This window comes from Moschus berezovskii, chromosome 20 (genome assembly GCF_049115385.1).
Source record: "Moschus berezovskii isolate FMDL1 chromosome 20, NW_MosBer_1.0, whole genome shotgun sequence".
In the NCBI taxonomy this organism is placed as follows: domain Eukaryota; kingdom Metazoa; phylum Chordata; class Mammalia; order Artiodactyla; family Moschidae; genus Moschus; species Moschus berezovskii.
Genome location: NC_142479.1, coordinates 60214772 through 60238859, shown reverse-complemented (window position 1 = coordinate 60238859; position 24088 = coordinate 60214772). Strand labels below are relative to the sequence as shown.

Below are 24088 nucleotides of genomic sequence, written 5' to 3'. Positions count from 1 at the left end.
TCATCACCAACTCCTGGAACTTGCTCAAACTCATGTCCATTGAATCGGTGATGCCATCCAACCATCTCACCCTTTGTCGTCCCCTTCTGTTGCCCTCAATCTTTCCCAGCATCAGGGTCTTTTCCAATGAGTCAGTTCTTTGCATCAGGTGGCCAAAAGATTGGAGTTTCAGCTTCAACATCAGTCCTTCCAGTGAATATTCAGGACTGATTTCCTTTAGGATGGACTGGTTGGATCTCCTTGCAGACCAAGGGACTCGCAAGAGTCTTCTCCAACACCACAGTTCAAAAGCATCAATTCTTTGGTGCTTAGCTTTCTATATAGTCCAACTCTCACATCCATACATGACTACTGGAAAAACCATAGCTTTAACTAGACGAACCTTTGTTGGCAAGGTAATGTCTCTGCTTTTTAATATGCTATCTAGGTTGGTCATAACTTTTCTTCCAAGGAGCAAGTGTCTTTTAATTTCATGGCTGCAGTCACCATCTGCAGTGATTTTTGGAACCCAAAAAAATAAAGTCTGTCATTGTTTCCACTCTTCCCCCATCTATTTGCCATGAAGAGATGGGACCAGATGCCATGATCTTAAGTTTTCTGAATGTTGAGCTTTAAGCCAACTTCTTCACTCTCTCTTTCACTTTCATCAAGAGGCTCTTTAGTTCTTCTTCACTTTCTGACATAAGGGTGATGTCATCTGCATACCTGAGGTTATTGATATTTCTCCTAGCAATCTTGATTCCAGCTTGTGCTTCACCCAGCCCAACGTTTCTCATGATGTACTCTGCATATAAGTTAAATAAGCAGGGCGACCATATATAGCCTTGACGTATTCCTTTCCCGATTTGGAACCAGTCTGTTGTTCCATGACTGGTTCTAACTGTTGCTTCCTGACCTGCATACAGATTTCTCAGGAGGCAGGTCAGGTGGTCTGGTATTCCCATCTCTTTCAGAATTTTCCACAGTTTATTGTGATCCACACAGTCAAAGGCTTTGGCATAGTCAATAAAGCAGATGTTTTTCTGGAACTCTCTTGCTTTTTTGATGATCCAACAGATGTTGGCAATTTAATCTCTGGTTCCTCTGCCTTTTCTAAATCCAGCTTGAACATCTGGAAGTTCACGGTTCACGTACTGTTGGAGCCTAGCTTGGAGAATTTTGAGCATGACTTTACTAGCGTGTGAGATGAGTGCAATTGTGCGGTAGTTTGAATATTCTTTGGCATTGCCTTTCTTTGGGATTGGAATGAAAACTGACCTTTTCCAGTCCTGTGGCCACTGCTGAGTTTTCCAAATTTGCTGGCATATTGAGTGCAGCACTTTCACAGCATCATTTTTTGGGATTTGAAATAGCTCAACTGGAATTCCATCACCTCCACTAGCTTTGTTTGTAGTGATGTTTCCTAAGGCCCACTTGACTTCGCATTCCAGGATGTCTGGCTCTAGGTGAGTGATCACACCATCATGGTTATGTGGGTCATGAAGATCTTTTTTGTATAGTTCTTCTGTATATTCTTGCCACCTCTTCTTAATATCTTCTGCTTCTGTTAGGTCCATACCATTTCTGTCCTTTATCAAGCCCATCTTTGCATGATACGTTCCTTTGGTAGCTCTAATTTTCTTCAAGAGATCTCTAGTCTTTCCCATTTTATTGTTTTCCTTTATTTCTTTGCACTGATCACTGAGGAAGGCTTTCTTATCTCTCCCTGATATTCTTTGGAACTCTGCATTCAAATGGGTATATCTTTCCTTTTCTCCTTTCACTTCTCTTCTATTCACAGCTATTTGTAAGGCCTCCTCAGATGGCCATTTTACTTTTTTGGCTTCCTTTTTCTTGGGGATGTTCTTGATCTCTGTCTCCTGTCCAATGTCACGAACCTCCGTCTCCTGTACAATGTCCGTAGTTCTTTGGGCACTATGTCTATCAGATCTAATCCCTTGAATCTATTTCTCACTTCCACTGTATCATCGTAAGGGATTTGATTTAGGTCCTACCTGAATGGTCTAGTGGTTTTCCCTACTTTCTTCAATTGAAGTCTGAATTTGGCAATAAGGAGTTCATGATCTGAGACACGGTCAGCTCCTGGTCTTGTTTTTGCTGACTGTACAGAGCTTCTCCATTTTTGGCTGCAAAGAATATAATCAATCTGATTTCAGTGTTGACCATCTGGTGATGTCCATGTGTAGAGTTGTCTCTTGTGTTGTTGGAAGAGGGGGTTTGCTATGACCAGTGCATTCTCTTGGCAAAACTCTATTAACCTTTCCCCTGCTTCATTCTGTACTGAAGGGCCAAATTTGCCTGTTACATCAGGTATTTCTTGACTTCCTACTTTTGCATTCCTGTCCCCTATAATGAAAAGAACATCTCTTTTCGGTGTTAGTTCTAGAAGGTCTTGTAGGTCTTCATAGAACCGTTCAACTTCAGTTTCTTCAGCATTACTGGTTGGAGCATAGACTTGGATTACTGTGATATTGAATGGTTTGCCTTGGAAACGAACAGAGATCATTCTGTTGTTTTTGAGATTGCATCCAAGGACTGCATTTCGGACCCTTTTGTTGACTGTGTGTCTCCAGTGTGAGTGGGCATACTATTCCCATTTTATAGGAGCAGAAAGTGAACCTCAAAACACTAACCGTACTGAGCTGCAGAGAAAGAACTGGCAACCCAGGCTTCTGATCTGCGTATTCGTACATGTCCATGAGGTGACTTTCAAATCTGGCCAATGTGGGATTAGGCCCACTCGTTAACTGGTGAAGGTTAATTAATCAGACCTCCGGTCACAGGCCAGTCACAGGTCACGGTCGGGGGAAATGACTTATATCTTATTTCCTATCACTGTAGTCATGAAACAGATGGGAGGTTGGTTCTGCTGGGTGCCCATGGCCCTCTGACATCCTTGTTGCCTGTCTCTTCCTCCCACACCCACACCAGCTTCTCAGAAAAACCACTTCCTGAGGTTTATTCCACCAGGCAGCATTTTCAGGCGGCTAGTGAATGGCAGTGATTTGGATTTGTGACATCCCTGGTGTTTGAAGGCAGAGTCACAGCATGTAGACAGCATCCTGTCCTCCTGAGAAGAGGGAGTAGAGAGTAGTGCTGTGGGAGCAACAGGTTCCCGGGTGAGCTCATCCAGCTTGGTGGGCACTCTTGGGGTCTCCATCCTTGGCAATGTGGGAGTCAGTTTCTTGATTATTTACCAAAGAGTTAAAATTGTTATGTGAAATCTTTTTTTTTTTTTTCTGCTTAAGGAATCCACTAAGAACCAGAGGAAGGAACGGGAAGATGTGTGGGGGCCACACACATATAGAAAGTCAGCTGATTGCCTATTTTTAAAAAGGTGAAATAGAGGAAAATTCCTTTACACCTTTTGATGAATTAATTAGACTGCATTGGGTTTTAGTTGCTGCATTCAGGATCTTCGTTTTGGTGCACGGATTCTCTAGTTGTGGCGCGCAGGCTTCAGTAGTTGTGGCACTCAGGCTTAGCTGCTCTGTAGCATGTCGTATCTTATTTCCCTGACCAGGGATGGAATCCTTGTCCTCTGAATTGCAAGGCGGATTCTTAAGCACTGGACCACCAGGGAAGTCCCTCCTTTTATACATTTTTAACTTTGATTAAGACATTCAAACTTTACAAATGAAAACTAAGGTGCATGATTATCTTTTCAAGGAATAAAATAAATGATGGAGAATAAATGCTTCAGTTCTTATCTCACAGCCAAGGCACAAGAGAAAAAGAAGAGATTTCCATGAGAACTAGGAGTGGTTCCCCTGGAAAGAGAGTGAGAGGGAGACAAACAGACAAACCCATGGAAAATGGCGAGGGAGGCTCTCCCATGAGGACCCACAAGTCCTGTGAAGAACCAGCCCCATTTCGTCTTGACTCTGGGCCTTAGGCCAGGTCACCCTGCTGTGCTGCCTGGATCAGGGTGGGGGATGGGTACAGGAGTCATTTTATTTTGTTATTATTATTTTAAAAATATTTACTTGACTGTACCAGGTCTTAGTTGCCACATGTGAGACCTTAGATTGCAGTTGAAGCTTGCAGAATATTTAGTTGTGGGCATGCAGGCTGTTAATTGCATCATGTGGGATCTAGTTCCCTGACCGGGGAACAAACCTGGGCCCCCTGCAATGGAAGCATGAAATCTTAGCCACTGGACCGCTAGGGAAGTCCCTACAACAGCCGTTTCAAATGATTTCCAACACCCTGATACATTCACATGATTTAAAAACTAAAAGGGACACAGTTTATAATGAAAAATATACTGAAAACTATAAAACTGCTGAAAGTAAAGAAGACAAATAAATGGAGAGATATGCCATGTTCATTGGTCAGATACTCGGTATTGTTAGGTCGTCAGTTCTCCCCAAACTGATTTCCATGAATTTCAATGAAATTCCAATAGAAGTTTTGGAAGGCTTCTCTTTGGGTTGAAACTGAGAAGTTGATTTTAAAACTATATGGAAGGAAGAAGGGTTTAGAATAGTCCAAATAACTGTGAAAAGGAAGAGAAATGTTTGAGGACTAACACTCCCTGACCTCAGGATGTATTTTAAAGCTACAGAAATCAAAACTGGATGGTCCTGCATAAAGGTAAACACATAGATCAGTGGGCTAGAGTACAGACTCCAGAATATATGTGCTCACATATGGACAACTGATTTTCAGCAGCAGTTCAAAGAGAATTAACTGGACAGAAGACAGTCTTTTCAACAAACAATGCCAGGACAGTTGGACATCCATATGCAAAAAAAAAAAAAGAGAGAGAACTTTGATCCATGTCTTGTGTCATGTACAAAAGTTAACTTAAAATAGATAATAGATTGAAATGTAAAAATATATGGGAAACATTTTGAGACTTTGGTAGGCAAAGATATTTTAGACATGACAACCGAAAGGAAATCTGATCCATTTAGATGTCATACATTAGACGTGATCCATAAAAAGAAAAATGGATAAATTGGGCTTCAGTCTTAAAACTTTAAAGCTTCTGCTTATCAAAAGATACCATTAAGAAGATAAAAGACAGGATGAGATGGTTGAATGGCATCACCGACTCAATGGACATGAGTTTGCGCAAGCTCCGGGAGTTGGTGATGGATAGGGAAGCCTGGCGTGCTGCAGTCCGTGGGATCAGACACGACTGAGCGATTGAACTGAAGAAGATAAAAAAACATGACACAAGCTAGGAGAAAATATTTGCAAATCACATAATTGATAAAAGACTTGTATCCAGAATATATAAAGAATTCTAAAAGCACAACACTAAGAAAACAAACAACCTAACTAATATAGAGCAAAAGATTTTAATAGACCCATTAAATAACAAATAAGCACATAAAAATATGTTCAATATCATTAATCATTAGGAAAATGCAAGCTAAAACCATAATAAGAAAGCACCATTCTCCCCAGGTGGCTCAGTGGTAAAGAATCTGCCTGCCAGTGCAGGAGACTTGGGTTCAATCCCTGGGTCAGGAAGATCCCCTGGAAGAGGAAATGTCAACCCATTCCAGTATTCTTGCCTGGAATATTCCATGGACAGAGGAGCCTGGCAGGCTACAGTCCATGGAGTGACAAAGAGTTGGACATGACTGAGCACGCACGTACACATGCTCCCTATTAGAATGGCTAAATTTGGAAAGATTGACCTGCCACTGTTAGTGAGGATGTGAAGCAAGTAGAACTCTCATATGATCCTGATGGGAATGTAAAATGGTGTAATCAGCGTGGTAAACAGTTTGGCAGTGTTTACCATAAAGCCCAGACATTCTGCTTCTAGGTATTTACTCAAGTGAAATGAAAGGATGTGTCCAGACAAAGGCTTGTTTATACCAGCTCTATCTGTATTAGGTCAAAATTGGAAACAACCCACACGTCCATAAGTGGGTGAATAAACAAACTGGTATTTTTATGCAATGATGTTACTTGGCAATACAAAAAGGTGAAGTATTGATTATGCTGATTAAAAGAAGATAAACCAAACAAAAAAAAACAATAAAAAAGTACATACTATATGAGTCCATTTATATACATATTAGAGTTAGCTCTTTGTCTATGATGGGAGTTGCAAATATTTTTTCCAGTTTGTAGTTTTTCTCTTGACCGAACTTTTTTGGGGGGATGGTGGGCAAAGCAGAACTTTAATTCATGGAGTATAATTTGCCAACATTTCATATTATGACTTCTGGATTTTAAATCATAGTTAAACCAGCCTTTGCCCAAGGCATGAGGAATTCTTTTATGTTTTCTTCTAGAACTTTAATGTTTCATTTGTACTTTCAGATTGGTCTATTTGGAATTTATTCTGGTGCATAGTGTACATCGTAGGATATAATTTTTCTACTTTTTTAAAAAACAGTAACACGTTTTTGAAATAAAGCTTTAGTTTCTCTTGGTGTGTTCTAAAAGTATTAGCATTGTATATAAAACAATGACTAATTTTTGGACGTTTACTTTGGAACTTAGGGCCATGGGGTGGACATTTATCACTCTTGCTTGAATGTCACTTTGAGAAGCAGAAGTTGCTTACTCTACAGTAGGTAAAAGTCACCTTTGACACCATTTATTTTATTACTCATGACGTTTCCTTTCTTTTCCTGCCAAATTGAAGTTTGGTAAATGGGTGGGGGTAATTTCCAATCGGTTGCCAAAGAAGATAGTTTATAGCGGGGAGTGGAAAATACAAAACAACAACAACCAAAAAAAGAAAATCCTTTCTGCACGCATTGCCCTCTAACAGCTCTTATCAAAACTTCCAGATTTACATGTGACAGTATTCAAGAGTACCTTTTCAGAAAGTAGCACTGTGACCCCCAAGGCAATGATACTTTCTTTCCGACCATACAGTTAACTTGTGCTCTTTCAGTCAATCATCCATTTTACTAGTGTTTTTTGATGATTTACTAGGAACCAGGCACTGTGCCTGCCACCACGGAGCCAGCAGTCTGCCTGGGGAGGAGGGGCACATGGTAGAAAGTGTCTGAGAAAGGAAGGTGAGGGGGGCCCGGAGGAAGGGCAGCTCAGTGTGGGCAAGACGGGGAGGATGCTGAAGGATTGATGCCTAGACTGAGTTATGATAAATGGGGAGGAATTCGTCAGAAAAGGAGAGGGGAAAGGGTACCAGAGCATTGGCAAAGTGACAGACATGTGATGTGTTCTGGCAACTATAAACTTCAGCAACCAGAGGGCAGGGCAAGGAAGGAAGAAGTGAGAGACCAGGCTGGAGAGGTAAGCAAGGGCTGGGCTGTGAAGGATGGGAAATGGACTTTCTCTGGAGGGCAGTGGTGGCGGGGCAAGGGCATTACAGGGTCTCCCTGACAAACCTGCAATTCTCTAAAAAAAACAGTCAATCCTCTCCATGCCCACATCAGGAAAGGCGGGAGGTCCAGACTTGGGCTGTGTGAGAAGAGACCCCTTGGAGGGGCCAGAGGAAAAGCAGAGCGATACGCTGAGTGTGCGGGGAGAGAAGCCCTTTGTGGGAAGGTTGGAGAAAGGGAGAGAGGAACCTCTCAGGCCGCCATGAGAAGGGGGCTCCCAGACCCAGTGGAGACACAAAGAGGGTCAGGAGAGCTGAGGCAAACGTCACTCATGCCTCCCCCAACCCCAGACAAACTAAACAAAGCAGCTGCGCTCAGTGGCCCCTCAGGAAGGCCAGTCATTTCCTGAGGAGATATGAGGCCGCCCAGGCATTGTTCCTGGTTTCCAGCATGGCCGCCATTACCTGACCAGCGCCTCGGCCAGCGTGTCCGCAGCGCCTGGAGAAGCTCCCAATCGTGGTCTCTGCTTTTCACAGGGCAGGTCTCTCAACTGCGACTCGAGAGGAGTGTCTTCTGCCCCCCGGGGCATGGCCCCAACGCAGAACTAACCGCCAAAGTCTTCGCTCCTCTCAGGATGCAGCTGAGGTGGACCCAGCGGGGCATGATGTGGCTCGGAGCCCTGCTGACACTTCTGCTCTGTGAGTTCCCACTCTTGCTCAACATCACTTAGGCTTCCTGAGAAGGGAAGCTCATGAAATCAACGTATTTCTCCTGTCTTTTCCAGGTTCAAGCCTCAAAGGTCAAGAAAACTGTAAGTTGTGAGATTCCCATCTAGCTTCACCACCTCTTGCTGTGACTCTTTCTGCTTGTTAGCATTGGTGGCTGAAGGGAGGGGTGATTAGCAAGTGAGCGATTCCACAATTTGTTTTTTGTTGTTGTTGTTGTTCTACCATAAATTTCTTTTTTTTATTTTTAAGATTTATTGGTTTATTTATTCATTTAGTTTTTGGCTCTGGTGGGTCTTATCGCCGCACTCCGGGTTTTTCTAGCTGCGACAAGCGGAGGTTACTCGCTAGCTGTGGTGTGCGGCGGGCTTGTCATTGTGGTGGCTTCCCTTGTGGCTCACGGGCTGAGTTACTCCTCAGCACGTGGGATCTTCCCAGATCAGGAGTCGCACCACTGTCCCTTGCATCACAAGGTGAATTCTTAACCACTGGACCACCAGGGAAGCCCTCTACCATAGCATATCTATTTTTCATATCCCCAATTGTTTTTATTAAAAAATGAGATACTTGTTAGATTCATGAAGTCAGAACAGAGTTTAAATTGTCTTTATGACTTCTCTCCTAAATGATCTAAAACAGGTTAGATATCATCTCCCATCTATCCATGAGGCTATGATATCTAACATACCTGCAAATTATCTGCAAAATACCTGTAATATTTTGTTATGGGGCACAGGAGGTGGGTTTTTGCCTGACTTTGAAATCTGGCCTGTCATTCACTTTAGAGGCGATTTTGAATCATTAAGGTAAGCAGGTTTTGTTGTGCTTCATCTGGGACCAAGTGAAGTAGGGGACTGGGTGGGGTCTAGGGACTGAATAGAGAGAGAACTTACAGAATGAGATCCCCTTGTCAGAGGTCACTTCAATCAGCAGAAGCAGGGTGACTGGCTTGCTGCTTGGAGATGCCTTATGTACGTGGTGCTGTTTGTTGAGCCCTGGCTTGGAGCAGTCACTCGCATGGGGAGGGCTCATGAGGCTGATCTGGCAGGTCTCCTGCGATAGCCCAAGTGCTTCGAAGGGTGTTTGATCCCCATGGCAACCCACAGAATCAGGATATCCATTAGCTTATAATCAGACCGATGAAATCTCTGACCCTCAGAGGAACTTGTCCAAAAAGAGCCGATTAGAGCATCGGCAGTTGAACCTCCCCTTCTCAAAACCTGATTGTCTGGAGTCTGGAGCCACAGGCTTGACTCTAATCTTTAAAGCTACTGTTACTCTGTCTCTTGGAGCCTTTTTTATTTTTTCTGAGGTACCCTCTGTACTGTTACTTGTTTGTTTTAAAATTTTGTTTCTTTTTGGCTGTGCTGTCTTGTTGCTGTTTGGGGGTTTTGTCTAGTTGCAGTGAGCAGGGGTTGCTCTCCAGCTACCCTGCCCAGACTTCTCATTGTGGTGGCTTCTTTGTTGCAAGAGCACGGTCTTGGTTCTAGAGTGAGCAGGCTTCAGTAGTTGTGGTCATGGGCTAAGTTGCCACAATCCTCCCAGACCAGGGATCAAACCCACGTCCCCTGCATTGATAGGTAGACTCTCAACCACTGGACCACCAGGGAAGTCCCTCTTTGAGCCTTTTTCTCAGTGTGTAAAATGAATGTGATGAGTCAGTATGAGATGCGCTTAAAGAGGTGACTCACCTGCCCAACATGTAGTGGTTAGTAAAATAACGGTTTATCATGGTTGTAGCTCAGGGCTTCCCCAGTGGCTCATCGGTAAAGAATCCGCCTGCAATGCAGGAGATTCAGGTTCTACCCCTGGGTCAGGAAGACCCCCTGGAGAAGGAAATGGCAACCCACTTGAGTATTCTTGCCTGGAAAATCCCATGGACAGAGGAGCCTGGTGGACTACAGTTCTTGGGGTCTCAACGACTCAATAACAACAGTGATCCTAGTTCACCGTCACCCTCATAGCTCCTCCCCTCTCTGTCCACTGAAGCCTTGTGTCTCTGCTTTGGTCCAGACCACACCCTGCCTCTGGACTTCTTCAGCTCTCCGTTCTTCGTCCCTGTGGAGCCCTACACTAAGGTCACAGGTGTGGAGCCTGGTACCCAGGTCGCAGAATAAAAATCTCTGGAATGACCAAGCCCCATACCAAAATGTCATGGTCCGTGTGCATTTTGGAAAAGAATTCCCAGACATGAGACAGAATGAGATGAGAAGAAAGTTTCTTAGAGTGGGAGACGCTGTTAGAACAACAGGCTGTCTCAAGGGAGAGACATTTCGACAACCATTTCTCAGGCTAGTAGCCCGTTTTTATAGCCCCAGGACAGACAGTTCCTACTGGAATGGTGGCATTAGGCGATTGGTTAGGATGCCGTTTGTGTATGTTAGTTGCTTAGTTGTGTCCGACTCTTTGTGACCCCATGGACTGCATTACGCCAGGCCTCCCTGTCCATCCTGGAGTTTACCCAAACTCATGTCCATTGAGTCAGTGATGGCATCCAACCATCTCATCCTCTGTTGTCCCCTTCTCCTCCTGCCTTCAATCTTTCCCAGCATCAGGGTCTTTTCAAATGGGTCAGCTCTTCGCATCAGATAGGGTGGGTATTTTACCTAATATCGGGTTAGGGAACTGGCCAGCTTAGATTCAGAGGCTCATGACAACAGCTGCAGAGGGGCTTGGTCAACTGCAGAGATTTTTATCCTGTGACCTTGGTATAGAACTCCCACAGTCCCCACCTCAGGGGGAAGTCAATCACTCCTTGCCCAGGTTTCCCAGAGAAAGGTCTTTGTAACTTTGGGGAAGACCTCAGGCTCTCCGACTGCTCCTCAGGCTTCCATCCTATTTTACATAAGGTACCTGTGCACGGGTGATGGCAGAGACAGGTGAGGGGTCTGGAACTCAGGTCTACCACTCCTTAGATCACCCAGGACCGTGTGCGTGACCTGCCAGCCTGCTGCATGACTGAGGTGCTTGGTCAGCTCTGGCCCTTCCTCTCTTTTTACCTCAGGCCCCCACCCAACCCCAGCCGGCCAGTCTCAGGAGATGACCTCAGCTCCCTCTTCACCTAGAACACAAGGCTGTCTGGAGGGAACTCCCTCCACTTCCCGCCCTGCCCCGGCTTCAGGCTTATCTGCCTCCCCACCCGTCCTCCCAGCTTCCCTCCTGGCTTCAGAGGCCATGTCTACCCCGCAGCTGGGTAGGGCCAGCTGGTCCACCTGGGCTCTGAGCCCATCCCTGGCATCACCCCCTCCCCGAGAATCTCACGCTATCACCAACTGATCCCCCTACCCCACTTTTAGTAGCTACCCCTGCCTTTGTGGCTCTTTCAGTCTACAAATGTGATCAGTAACACTTTATTTTAGGAAAAAGAAAAATCACAAACCCCCCATTTATCTTCCATCCCCCTATCATCCACTCCTTTCCTCAGTCAAACTTCTCTGAAGCCTTTTTTCTTTAATTTAATTATTATTTCTTTATTTTTGGGCGGCTTGGTATTTGGAATCTTAGTTCCCTGACCAGGCATTGAACCCATGCCCTCTGCAGTGGAAGCATGGAGTGTTAACCACTGGACCATCAGGGAAATCCTCTGAAGCCTGGTTTCTAATCACTTCTCTGCTTCCTCACCTCTCAGTTGACCCTACCAGGCAGGTCTGGCTTTGGCCCCTACACCTCCCGAATCCTCAGTAAGAGGAGATGCCAAATGCCATGAACATGTCTAGACCTTAGCCTTCAGGACCCCAGTGTTTGCACAAAGCCTCTTTCTTTGGCCTTGTAAACCCTCTTCCCTGGTGTTCTCCCACCTTTCTGATGGGGAGTCTCGGACTTTTTCCCCAGGGAGACTTGGACTTTCCCAGAGTCTGATCCTCGCTGAAGCTCATCTCCTCCTCCCTCCCACAACACACACCTCCACATGCCCACCCTCCAGTTCCACTCCAGCTCTGGCTGCTCCACTCATGGTCAGGCTTCCTCCGGGGCCGTAGCTAACATTTCAGTTCAGTTCAGTTCAGTCGCTCAGTCGTGTCTGACTCTTTGCGACCCCATGAACCACAGCACGCCAGGCCTCCCTGTCCATCACCAACTCCCGGAGTTTACTCAAACTCATGTCCATCGAGTCGGTGATGCCATCCAGCCACCTCATTCTCTGTCGTCCCCGTTTCCTCCTACCCCCAATCGCTCCCAGCATCAGAGTCTTTTCCAGTGAGTCAACTCGTCGCATGAGGTGGCCAAAGTATTGCAGTTTCAGCTTTAGCATCAGTCCTTCCAATGAACACCCAGGATTGATCTCCTCTAGAATGGACTGGTTGGATCTCCTTGCAGTCCAAGGGACTCTCAAGAGTCTTCTCCAACACCACAGTTCAAAAGCATCAATTCTTCGGCGATCAGCTTTCTTCACAGTCCAATTCTCACATCTATACATGACCACGGGAAAAACCATAGCCTTGACTAGACGGACCTTGGTTGGCAAAGTAATGTCTCTGCTTTTTAATATGCTATCTAGGCTGGCTATAACTTTTCTTCCAAGGAGTAAGCGTCTTTTAATTTCATGGCTGCAATCAGCATCCGCAGTGATTTTGGAGCCCAAAAAAATAAAGTCTGACACTGTTTCCACTGTTTCCCCATCTATTTCCCAAGAAGTTATGGGTCCAGATGCCATGATCTTCGTTTTCTGGATGTTGAGCTTCTAGCCTACCTTTTCACTCTCCTCTTTCACTTTCATCAAGAGGCTTTTGAGTTCCTCTTCACTTTCTGCCATAGGGTGGTGTCATCTGCATATCTAAGCTAACATTTAGGGTCCCTCAAACCAGCTGCAGCACCAGGACTTTGTCCCGCCCTTATCTTTGTCTGGCCTTGTCTCCTTGAGTCCGCTGCACCTCTATCCCCACCCCCTTCCACCCCCGCCTGCCAGGTACCTAATCCAGGAACCTTATCTTCCACCCTTTACCTCAATCCCCATGGCCAATCAAACAGGTCAAATACATAAAACAAATATTATTTTATACTTTTTTGGCTGCACTGCATGGCATGTAGGATCTTAGTTCCCTCACCAGGGATGGAACCCATGCCCTTGCAGTACGTTCATAATGTTGTACAAACATCACCACTGTCTAGCTCCAGAACATTTTCTTCACCCTCAAAAAAGCGAAGTCCTTCTGCATCCAGTAAACAATTTTCGAGCCCATCCCTGCCCCTCAACCCACTGTGTCTGCCCGAGCTCAGGCCACGTCAGCTTTCACCTGAACCTTCATGCACGTAGTTACAGCCTCCCCTTGCAGCCCACAGTGATCTTTCTAAAGCTCCTGTCATCCTGTTAACCCCCACCCCTCCCAAGACCCGGAGGACAGGGCCCAGTGGGTCAGCATGGTGGACAAGGCCCTCTGTTCTGGCGCCTCCTACCTGCCCACACACTCCGGTTCCTATAACCACCTGTGCCTGGAATGCATTGATTTCTCCTGCCCCTGAGCTCTGGCACATGCTGTTCTCCTGCCCCGAGTCCCCTACCCATCCCTTCTGTCCTGGTCCAAGGCTCAGTTCTGGGGTCACTTCCTTCAGACTTGCCTTGGCCTCTCCTGGGCACCCCTTCCTCCTGGCCACCCCTTCCTCCTGGCCTTATACCACTTATTCCAGCTGTCTGGGTCCCCACCAGCCTGCACAGTCTAGAACAACAGGCCTGCTTCCTCATTCACCTTGTGATCCCAGCACCTGACACTAGGCGCTCAGGAAATGTTTTCCTGAAAGAGACTCAAATTGAACTTGGAGGTGCCTGAGATTCAGGGGAGCTGGGTCAGCACACTCCATGCTGAGCATCACGGGTCACCAGGGCCTCCGTGCTTCATGGCTCCCTGTATTTTCCTGATAGTGGTGGACGGTTCCTCCTTCTCTACCACCCACCCCCAGCCACCCACTTCTTTCTGAGTCATTTCCAGGTGGAGGGCTGAGGAGCTGACTGAGTCACGATGCCTCATCTTTGCCAGAGCATCAGTATCCGCTGACCACTGGCCTGAGGTGGCGGGAAGTAGGGCCCTTTGTTTTAGGGTGTGGGGCCTTGGCGCTGTGGTCCCCTGGTGTCTCATCTGAGCTGTGGTGATTCTCTTGCTTTGGATCTTCTCCATCTGCCTTCATCTCTCCAGGTTAAAAAAATCTGTCCTCTTTGAGCTTCCCTGGTGGCTCAGATGGTAAAGAATCTGTCTACAATGCTGGAAACCCTGGTTCAATCCTGGGGTTGGGAAGATTCCCTGGAGAAGGAAGTGGCAACACACTCAAGTATTTTTGCCTGGGAAATCCTGTGGACAGAGAAGCCTGGAGGGCTACAGTCCGTGGGGTTGCAAAGAGTTGGACACGACTGAGCAACTAACACTTCACTTCTCAACCATGTCCTTTCATTACAGTTCTGAACCTTTGGTGTCCTCTCTCCAGAAAAACACACACTTGCATATAATTGGAGGTGGTTCATGGGTCCCCTAACCTCTCTGTGAACCTCGGGGAGGCCTGGATTGTAGCAATCACTCTGTTGTGTAAATAGTGAGCCCTGCACACAGTAATCCAGTTTGGCTGCTCCTGGAAAGTTTATTCACAAAGAGGATATTATTTTCCATATTATCTTAATGATCGCATCCCCAGTGGCTCAGCTATAAAGAATCCGCCTGCCAATGCAGAAGATGCAGGAGATTCAGGTTCAATCCCTGGGTTAGGAAGATCCCCTGGAGAGGGAAATGGCAACCCACTCCAGTATTCTTGCCTAGGAAATCCCACGGACAGGGGAGACTGGTGGGCTACCATCCCAAGTGTTGCGAAGATTTGGACACGACTGAGAGACTGAGCACACACGTGTCTTAAGAATCAGGTAGAGATTTTTGAAGGTTGTGTGGTGTATTTGTTATCTATTACTCCTTAACAAATTATCCCCAAACTCAGTGGTTTAAGATAATTTATCATCTCACGCAATTTCTGAGGGGCAGGAGTCTGGGAATGGCTTAGTTGGGTGGTGCTGACTCAGGGTTTGTCTGGAAGTTGCAGGTAAAATATTGGTCAGTGTTATGGTTTACCTGAGGGCTTGTCTGATGCGGTGGATTCTGCCTTTAAGCCCACTCATGAGGCTATTCCTCACCATGTGGGTCTCTGCAGAGGGAGGCTCATGATGTGGCAGCTGGCTTTGCACAGCGTGAGTGATCCCAGAAGAGGAAGGGGTACCCCAAGAGAAAAAATGCAATTACAAACTAATCTCAAAAGTGACCTACTAGCATTTCTGCAATATTGTTCCTGAGACCAACCCTGGTCTGATGTGGGAGGAGACCACTTGAGGGTGCGACAGTAGAAGGCAGGGCTCATTGGGGGGCCCTCTTGAAGACTGGAAACCGGAAGGGTGTTGGTGGAGGTGGTGATCTTGGTGATAAAACCGAGGCTGCTGGTCTGTTGCATCAAGTCAATGAGCTGGGATTCATATCTTGATACATTTTATAAATGCTTCCCCTTCTTCTGTCCTGTCTTCCCATCTTCTTCCTTGTCTGCTCCTGCTGGCTGGCTGTGGAAGCGTGAGATCCCTACCAGCGAACCAGCTGAGTTAATTTATTAAGCAGATGTGTGTTAGGTTTGCTTAGAAAAACAAGGTGGCGGAAGCGCCTTATGTTAGTACACATCCTCCTCTCGAAAAACCAACTACCCGATGCTTTAGCCAAGTTTGCTGTAAAATGGTAAGACAGTGGTAGAGAGCCGTAGGGCTGGTCAATAGGAGACTCTGGCAGGGCTGGGGCTGAGGCTGGAAGACCTGGAGTAGGAAAGAGTGGTGAAGTGTAGACCGTGAGCCCCAGGTGGGCAGAAACTGTGCCAGTCCCACCCTTCTCTGAGCCCCCAGCATCAGGTGCAGTGACTGGCATGGAGACGGCCCCTCCAGTATCTGCTGAATGAGTGATGCTAAGGAAGTGGGAAGGAGATGTCAATCAGGGCCAGGCACTGGGCAAAGCAGACCTGCCCCTTCAGTGCGCTCAGCCACCTTGGTTTGGTCATTCATTGTTTGAGATTAAAATACCAGGGAAGGCAAGTATTAGTGTTCCTTCTTTATAGGAGGAGAGGTGGTATCCTGGAAGGGTTAGATAACTCCCAGTGACACCCAACTAATGGCTGTGGGACCAGGGGTTTGGACCAGGTGTGTCCGACTCTGCTTTCTTCCTGGTCCCAGTTCTGTGTCCCAGTGTATCAGGCATGGGTGTGCATTTCATTCAGATGAAGACAGTAAAGTAGCCCAAACCAGAGGGGTAACTAACAGCAGGAATCTGGAGAAGTTGTTGTAATTCACCTTAGAAATTTGAAAATATCTTGGGTTTTTTTTTTTTTTTTCATCATTTATTTGGCTGTGCCAGGTCTTCATTGCTGTGAGGAGTTTTCTCTAGTTGTGGTGAGTGGGGGCTATTCTTTAGTTGCAGTAGCTTCTCTCATTGAAACGCACAGGCTCTAGGGCACACAGGCTTGGTAGTTGCAGCTCCCGGGGCTCTAAAGCTCAGGCTCAGTAGTTGTGGCCCATGGGTTTAGTTGCTTCATCACATGTGGAAACTTCCCGGATTCAGATCCGGTATCGAACCTATGTTTCCTGCTTTGTTAGGGGGACTCTTTACCACTGAGCCACGAGGGAAGCCCTGTTTTGTTTTTCCCCTGAAAAAATTTGCTAGAAATATGGCTTCAAGAAAGAGCTTTAGAGAGCACAAGACTCAACAGCTGGTTTTATACCTGTGACTGACAGAATCTAGTTAACATTTCAAAAGCACTTTGTGCCAGAAACTGTGCTCCAAGGACTTAAACTCATGTTCTCACTTACACTTACTATTATTATGTCCATTGTGACTTCCTTGGTGGCTCAGTGGTAAAGAATACGCCTGCCAAGTAGGAGACTCAGGTTCGATCCCTGGGTCAGGAAGATCCCCTGGAGAAGGAAACGGCAACCCACTCCAGCATTCTTGTCTGGGAAATCCTATGGACAGAAGAGCCTGTTGGATTACAGTCCATGAGATTGCAAAAGAGTCGGACATGACTTAGCCACTAAACAACAATGTCCATTGTATGGATAAGCAAACTGAGGCTCAGAGAAGCTCAGTAACTTACCTAAAGCCACACAGGTTGTGTGCAGAGATGGGATTTGGTCCAGGAAGTCTGACTCTGCAATCATCCCCTGCTCTCTGCTATCTCCTGATAGAATAATTGTGCTAAACAGCATCACTTAAAATGAAGGAGAAGGTACTGAAGGAGTAGGGAGACTTGTCTGTCCTTACCTGGGAAGGGGATGTATTAATTAATGGGAAAATAACATGGTTAAAAGAAACTTCTGTTCTGAGAGCTCACTCAATAGGCTCCTCAGGCCAGGACCTGAAAGACAAAAAAGGGAGTTCTGAAGATCAATGCTGTAAGAAATACATCTAAACAATCACCTTGTTTCATCTCATGACTAATCAGATGCCATTATTTGTTAAGATGCTCAGAAATAAAGGCACAAGGATGGACTGTTCTATTCAGTTAAAACCTGAATTTAAGTTGTTCAGAAAAGATTTGATGTTATGAAAGAAAGAGAAAGAAAGACATTTTTTTTGTTTTTTTGCCAGTATCTCTGGCTAGCCACCTGGCTATACTTTTGCTGTCTGTAAAATGATTTGGGACCACTTATAAAAATTATGTATATTACTAGTTCAATAGGATAAAATAAGGAAATCAGAGTGAGAAGAAAATTAAGGCAGTCAAATAAAACTATGACTCTTTCAGCACAGAAAAATGCATCCCAAAGGTTGCTAGAGGTGAAACTGGGGGCATGTACTTCTTCGCACAATGAAAAAGGGAAGCAAGATCCACGAGAAAATGTGGTTTCAAGTTCTCACTCATCGGGTGAGGCTTCTGACTTCATCAGCTAGAACACATCAGCTGAGACTGCTAATTTGGTCAGGTTAGGGTAGGGGGATGGGGGGGTTGGAGAGGAAGGTGGGGAGGGTGGCAGAGCATTTCCTGCGCGTCACCATGTGATTTCAGAATAGTGGTAGCCATCACTTATCCCTCAATTACTGTGTGCCAGGCACTGCCCTGGGTGCCTTTCTACTCTTCTGTCTTACAACAACCTACTATGTACGTATTGTAACCTCATTTTAGAGATGAGGAAGTTGAATTCAGAGAGGTTAATCACCCAAGGTCACACAGTAAGTGATGACCCAAGGCTTAAATGTTCCTCTGCCCAAATCCTAGGCTCTCTCCAGGGCCACGATGTGGCGGCTCACTGGCTGCATACATCTCGTGGACATGTTTTAGTTGTCATACTCTGAAGCCTGCCACCTTGTCATGGTGAGAATATGAGCCACTTAGTACCAACTGCCCTGTGCTTAACCCACCACGTATAGTCATCACCCGCTTGGGACCCCTGGACACTCTATTGTGCAGGAGGTGATAATACCCATCTGATGATGATGGTGATGTTGTTCCTGAGATAACAGATGGGTGGTTCTGCTCTCCTTCCCCTCGGCCCTTAGCCTTCACCATCAACAGCATCCACATGCAGATCCTGCCGCAAAGCAAGGTGCAAAACGGGGAGAACCTGACACTGCAGTGCATCGTGGATGTCAGCACCACCTCGCGGGTCAAGCCTCAGCACCAGGTGCTGTTCTACAAGGATGACGTGCTGCTTCACACCGTCTTCTCCATGAGAAACACAGAGAGTTATTTGATTCCCTACGCCCGGGTCTGTGACTCAGGGAGGTACAAATGCACCGTGATCCTGAACAACAAGGAGAAAACGACGCCAGAGTATGAGGTGTGGGTGAAAGGTGAGAGCCTGCAAAAGAACGCGGTTTGGGAGGGTGAATCATGAACACGTGCTGTAGCTAGAAGAGCGGCTGAATGAGTCACGGCACACTGGGCCTCCCTGCCGACCCGCCACCCTTCTCACTTGTGTGCTTGATGTTTTCCCAACCTGGGAAAGGAGGCAGTAGACACGCTCCCGATACACCAGGCTTTTCCTTACCTCCTTGCCTTTGCACAGGCTTCCCTTGTGGCTCAGCTGGTAAAGAATCTGCCTGCAATGCGGGAGACCTGGGTTCGATCCCTGGGTTGGGAAGATCCCCTGGAGAAGGGAACGACTACCCACTCCAGTATTCTGGCCTGGAGAATTCCATGGGCTGTAGAGTCCAAGGGGTCACAGAGAGTGAGCGACTTTTTCTTCCCTTCTCTTGCTTTGCACATGCTATCTGCTCTCCCTGGAACTCCCTCTTCATCTCCTCTCCTCATGAACTCTCTCCCCTTGAACACTCAACTCGGTGATCTCTTCTCTGACAATTTTCGCAAACAAAATTGATCTCCCCCAGCGTCCTGGTCCTTACAGGTCTTGCTCCTCTCTGCTTTCAGTGGTATTTGTATGAAGGTCAGGGCACCGGGTGTTGACACTGGATCCTGCAGTTGCTCTGCTTAGTTTCGGCCTGGACAAGTCCCTTACCTTCTCTCCACTTTAAAATTCTCATCAGTGAGATGAAGATAATAATACTACCTCAGGGAGTTACTGAGAGGATTAAAATATTCTGTGTTGGTAAAGAAAGAAAGTGAAGTCGCTCAGTCGTGTCCAACTCTTTGTGACCCCACAGACTGTAGCCCACCAGGCTCCTCTGTCCATGGAATTTTCTAGGCAACAGTACTGGAGTGGGTTGCCATTTCCTTCTCCGGGGGATCTTCCCAACCCAGGGATCGAACCCGGGTCTCCCTCATTGCAGCAGACGCTTTACCGTCTGTGTTGGTAAAGAGTTTAGTGCAATTTCCAGCACATAATGAGTTTCCGACAAGCTGCAATTACTATTTCACGCAATAATGCAACTTTCTCACACATCTGGTTGCTCTCCAGACTGTGAGATCCTGAGGAAAGAGGTGGTGTTTAGCCTTTTTTTTTTTTTAATATATCTCAAAAAAAAATCTGGCTAATAGTAGGCACTCAATAAATGATCGTGGAATAAACCAAGTTGAAAAGAGCAAGTAGAAACAGATGGAGAAACAAGAGAAATGTATCATTGGGGGAAATTTGGGTCACACAGTTCCATCCATCCATTCTTTCTTTGGTTTACTCTCTCAAGAAGCATGTCCCAAGGTTGCAAGTCAGGGGAAAAAAAAGGTGCTAGACGGGAAAATGCATCAGGCAAATCCTAGCTCTGGATGCAATTACAGTCCTGGAGGGAAGACATATATTTAACAAATCACTGCAGTTCAACAGTCATTTGATCTGACTGCCTTGGGAGCACAGCAGTGAGAAGAAACAATTCAGCCTAGAGAAGTTAGGGACAGCCTCCCGGAAAATGGACACCGGGTTCGGATACAAAAGATCATGTAGGAATTATCTTGATGGCCAAATGGTGCCAAGGACAGAGAAAAGGGATGCAGCATAAGAGTGAAAGTGCAGAGGCTGAGAAAGAAGTTGCTCTCCCAGCAGAGTGCCCCTGGGTCAACTTCCCTGACCTCTGGAGGCAGGTTTTCATTTCCTGTCTCTAAAATGGAGATCGCTGGGTATCTCTGCATACCCTTGAATGTTGTTTGTTTTGAGGATTAAATGGGGAGCAGAGGAAGTGATCCAGTGTTGGACGAATGAATGGCCCACCATGTACTAGGTGCTTGACAGACCATCCTTAGCAAGAAATAATCCTTTCGGCAAACAGGAAACAGGAAGAACCAGTGGGCAAGTGTTTGGGGGCATTTTCCTCTCAGAAGTATGCAACCTCTGACCACCTTCCCGTCAGGCTTTGAGGCTCGCACGGGAGGACATGACTGTGTCACCCTCCAGGCCGGTTCGTCCTCGGGACATCCTGGGCGTGCCATGGAGAATCGCAGCATGGCTGGCTGGACATCCCTCTGTATCACCAGGGGCCACAGCCACAGGGAAGCAGAGCAGCACTTCAGCATCCACTGGGGACAGAGGAGGAGCCAACAGGTCCCCATGTTCACAGTAGTGATGAGGAAAGAGTGGCAGGCCAAGACTTTGGGAGCTAGATGTTGAAAAGAAATGTGCCAGAAACTTGGGATGATTTAATGGACACAGTTTGTGAATTCAGCCCCATTATTCCTGGACAGCTGCTGCCCTAACTGTCATTTCTGCATCTTTGAGCTCACTTCTGTGATCAGAACAGTCATTCATACCATTGTTACCTCCAGTGATAAGAACTACCACTATTCAGGCCCTCACAAGACAAGATAAACAGTTCTCAGCATGTCACGTGCATTTCGTTTTACTCCTGCAATGGCACTGAGAGATCAGCCTGGTTCCTCCCGTGTACAAGTGTCGATATTGGAGCTCAGGGAGGTTGGGTGGTCTGGTCACATCAAACACAGAGCGTGAGCTAGAACCTGGATCTATCTGACTCTGCAGTTGGCCTCTCTAACTCTTTTTTATGATAGGAGGTCTTTGAGGCAGACAAAAAACAGTCCATTCATTCGTTAACCATTTGTCAAGTTCCCATTCTGATGAAGACCCAACAATGAGTACAACGTGATCCCATCCCTTGATCCCTTCTCCTGGGGATCTCGTGTGGGGGCAGGGAGCACCTTCACCAGAAGTGACAGCAGAGGTGGAGCACATGCAGATCTCCTCCCCAAAAGGACAGCTCTCCATCTCTCCCTTTTTTTTAAAAAAAATTATTTTTATTAATTTTTTTTAAAAACCAAAAGCATTTTCTATTTGGGGTATAGCTGATTAACAAGGTTGTGATAGTTTTAGGTGAACAGCAAAGGGATTCAGCCATACATATATATGTATCCATTCTCCATCTCTGACCTGGGTGGGTCAAGGAAAAAGATTCATGAGTCTTGAGTGACGGGGGCAGGTGGCACATTCAAGAAGAGGCAGGTTTAGGATACGAGCAAGTCTGTCTGACTCCAAGATGGAGTTCATAGCCCTTGGACCCAGGGGCTTGGACAGGGCAGCTCATCTCAGCCAGACTCTCCCAGCTCCCTCTAATCCGACCCCGGCTCACCACCTGCTGTATTTTCCCCTCCAGCCCTTCCTCTGCTCTAGACGGCCCTCCTGAAAAGCCACTCATATCCCTTGGGACAAGCAGATCCCGATGCCCTGAAATGCCTGTCGTTGGCCCCCATCTCACTTCATCTGTCCAAATAACCTCCTTCCTCCAAGAATCCTCTCAGGCGCTATTCCTTTCTAGGATCTTCTCTGATTCCTCAGGCAAAGAGGGACTCCTCCTTTCCCGACTGCTCCCTCGGTCACTGTCTCTGTGAGGCACTCATTCCTACTTATTTTCAGCTTTGCTTTTTTAACTGAGAGGCCACACTTGCCTCCTCTCCTCCCTACCCCGACCCCCACCCACCCCACCCCTGCCTCTGGCTGTAAAGTCACACAGACCTGGGGGTGAGTCTCAGCTGCTTTGGGGCTTGAAGGCTGTAACTGTCAGGGTGAGCCTTGAACCTCTCTGAGCATCACATTCTTCATTGTAAAATGGACATAATTTTCTCTTTCCTGCCCTCCCCAGAGATTTACTATGAGAATTACAAAATGCAGTCACAGATAGAAAGTTAATCCTAGCTTGTTGGCGTTCAATATATTGTAAGAACCACCACAGTAATACTGATGAATACTGGCTGCCTTTGGTTCTTAACTATGTTGGTTGAGATGACTCGACTTCCCAGTGGAATTATAAACTTTGAAAGCACCAACCAGATCTTAGACATAGTCTATATATTTTTTCAAAGTACCTGGTATGGTGCTCAGCACAAACATACTCAATAATTACCTGGTAGGTAGCACCGAGATTCTGGGAACAAAAGAACCATCAGATGGGTCAACCCCAGTGACTGGGCTGACGGGTGGCTGGGCCGCTGGAGTAAATATACTGACGAACTTTCTCTCCTCCCAAAGGAGTGTCTGATCCCAGGGTGACGCTGGACAAGAAGGAAGTGATAGAAGGTGGAGTCGTGGTAGTCAACTGTTCTGTCCCAGAGGAAAAGGCTCCTGTACATTTCACAATCGAAAAATTCGAACTAAATATAAGGGCCGCCAAGAAAAAAAGAGAAAAAACCTCTCAGAACCAGAATTTTGTGACGCTGGAATTCACAGTTGAGGAGCAGGATCGTGCCATATTTTTCCAATGTCAAGCGAAGATCTTTTCCGGGTCCAACGTGGAGTCCTCCAGACTCATGAGGAGTGAACTGGTCACTGTGAGGGGTCAGAGTCCTACTCTCCTTTCTATCATTCTTCCTGGTTTGCTGATTTGGTCTGGGGAGAAAGAGCCCAGAATTGGAAAGGGGCTCAGGCCTTTGCTGCTCAAGACTGTTCTTTGTTTATTATTATTATTTTATATTGGAGTATAGCTGATTAACAGTGTTGTGATAGTTTCAGGGGAATAGCGAAGGGACTCAGCCATACGTATACATGTATCCATTCTCCCCCAAACTCCCCTCTGGTCCACAAAACCCTGAGCAGAGTTCCATGTGCTACATGGTAGGTCCTTGTTGGTTATCCATTTTAAATATAGCGGTGTGTACATGTCCACCCCAAGCTCCCTAAGGATCCCTTTCCCTCATCCTTCCCTACCCTCCTGCAACATTCTCTAAGTCTGTGAGTCTGTCCTGTTTTGTAAGTAAGTTCACTTGTGTTTTTTGTTAGAATCCACATACAGGAGACGTCATACCATATTTCTCCTTCTCTGTCAAGACTGTTCTTAATCACTTTATAGTTTTCAAACTTTTTGACTGTGACACAATTTAACTATATATGCATATATATTTCCAAACAATTCTTAACCTTCATACATGATGCATTTTGCTATTTTTCTTTCTATTCTATTTCCATTTCTTAAAGCACTGGCTGAGACTCACTGAAACGATATCTTGTGTGACCTGCAGCTTGGGAACCATGACTTTAAACCATGAAGATGAGATATCAGGAAGTGGGGTCTGAGAGGATCCAGAGGGAAGGTGGGGCAGGTCCTCAGCTTTTGCCTCCTACATTTGATGAGGGATTTCCCTCTTCTACCCATCCTTCCATCACTGAGACGTTGGACAAATAGGAAACAGATGAGGTGACCTGAGGAGTGCTCTCAGGAAAGAAAGGCTACAGCAGAGGGGAGCCAGGGTCTGAGTGTCCAGGACAGAGAGTTCAGA

At 46.3% G+C, this 24088-nt stretch overlaps 2 protein-coding genes across 5 annotated transcripts in view; one reads left to right on the top strand and one right to left on the bottom strand.

Annotated features, from left to right (window-relative positions):
- Positions 1-7865, bottom strand: part of MILR1 (mast cell immunoglobulin like receptor 1) — a 66247-nt gene extending 58382 nt beyond the window's left edge. Inside the window, exon 1 of the mRNA XM_055408220.2 lies at positions 7727-7865. The gene's annotated coding sequence lies outside the window, so the exon portion shown is untranslated. The remainder of the gene's footprint in view (positions 1-7726) is intronic.
- The window catches only part of PECAM1 (platelet and endothelial cell adhesion molecule 1), a 63684-nt gene continuing 47424 nt past the window's right edge, over positions 7829-24088 (top strand). For all 4 annotated transcript variants that reach the window (XM_088829224.1, XM_055408217.2, XM_055408215.2 and 1 more), the window contains exons 1-4: positions 7829-7960; positions 8047-8073; positions 18478-18771; positions 22845-23150. In XM_088829224.1, coding sequence (XP_088685350.1) covers positions 7897-7960; positions 8047-8073; positions 18478-18771; positions 22845-23150 — 691 coding nt within the window. In that variant the 5' untranslated portion in view covers positions 7829-7896. The remainder of the gene's footprint in view (positions 7961-8046; positions 8074-18477; positions 18772-22844; positions 23151-24088) is intronic.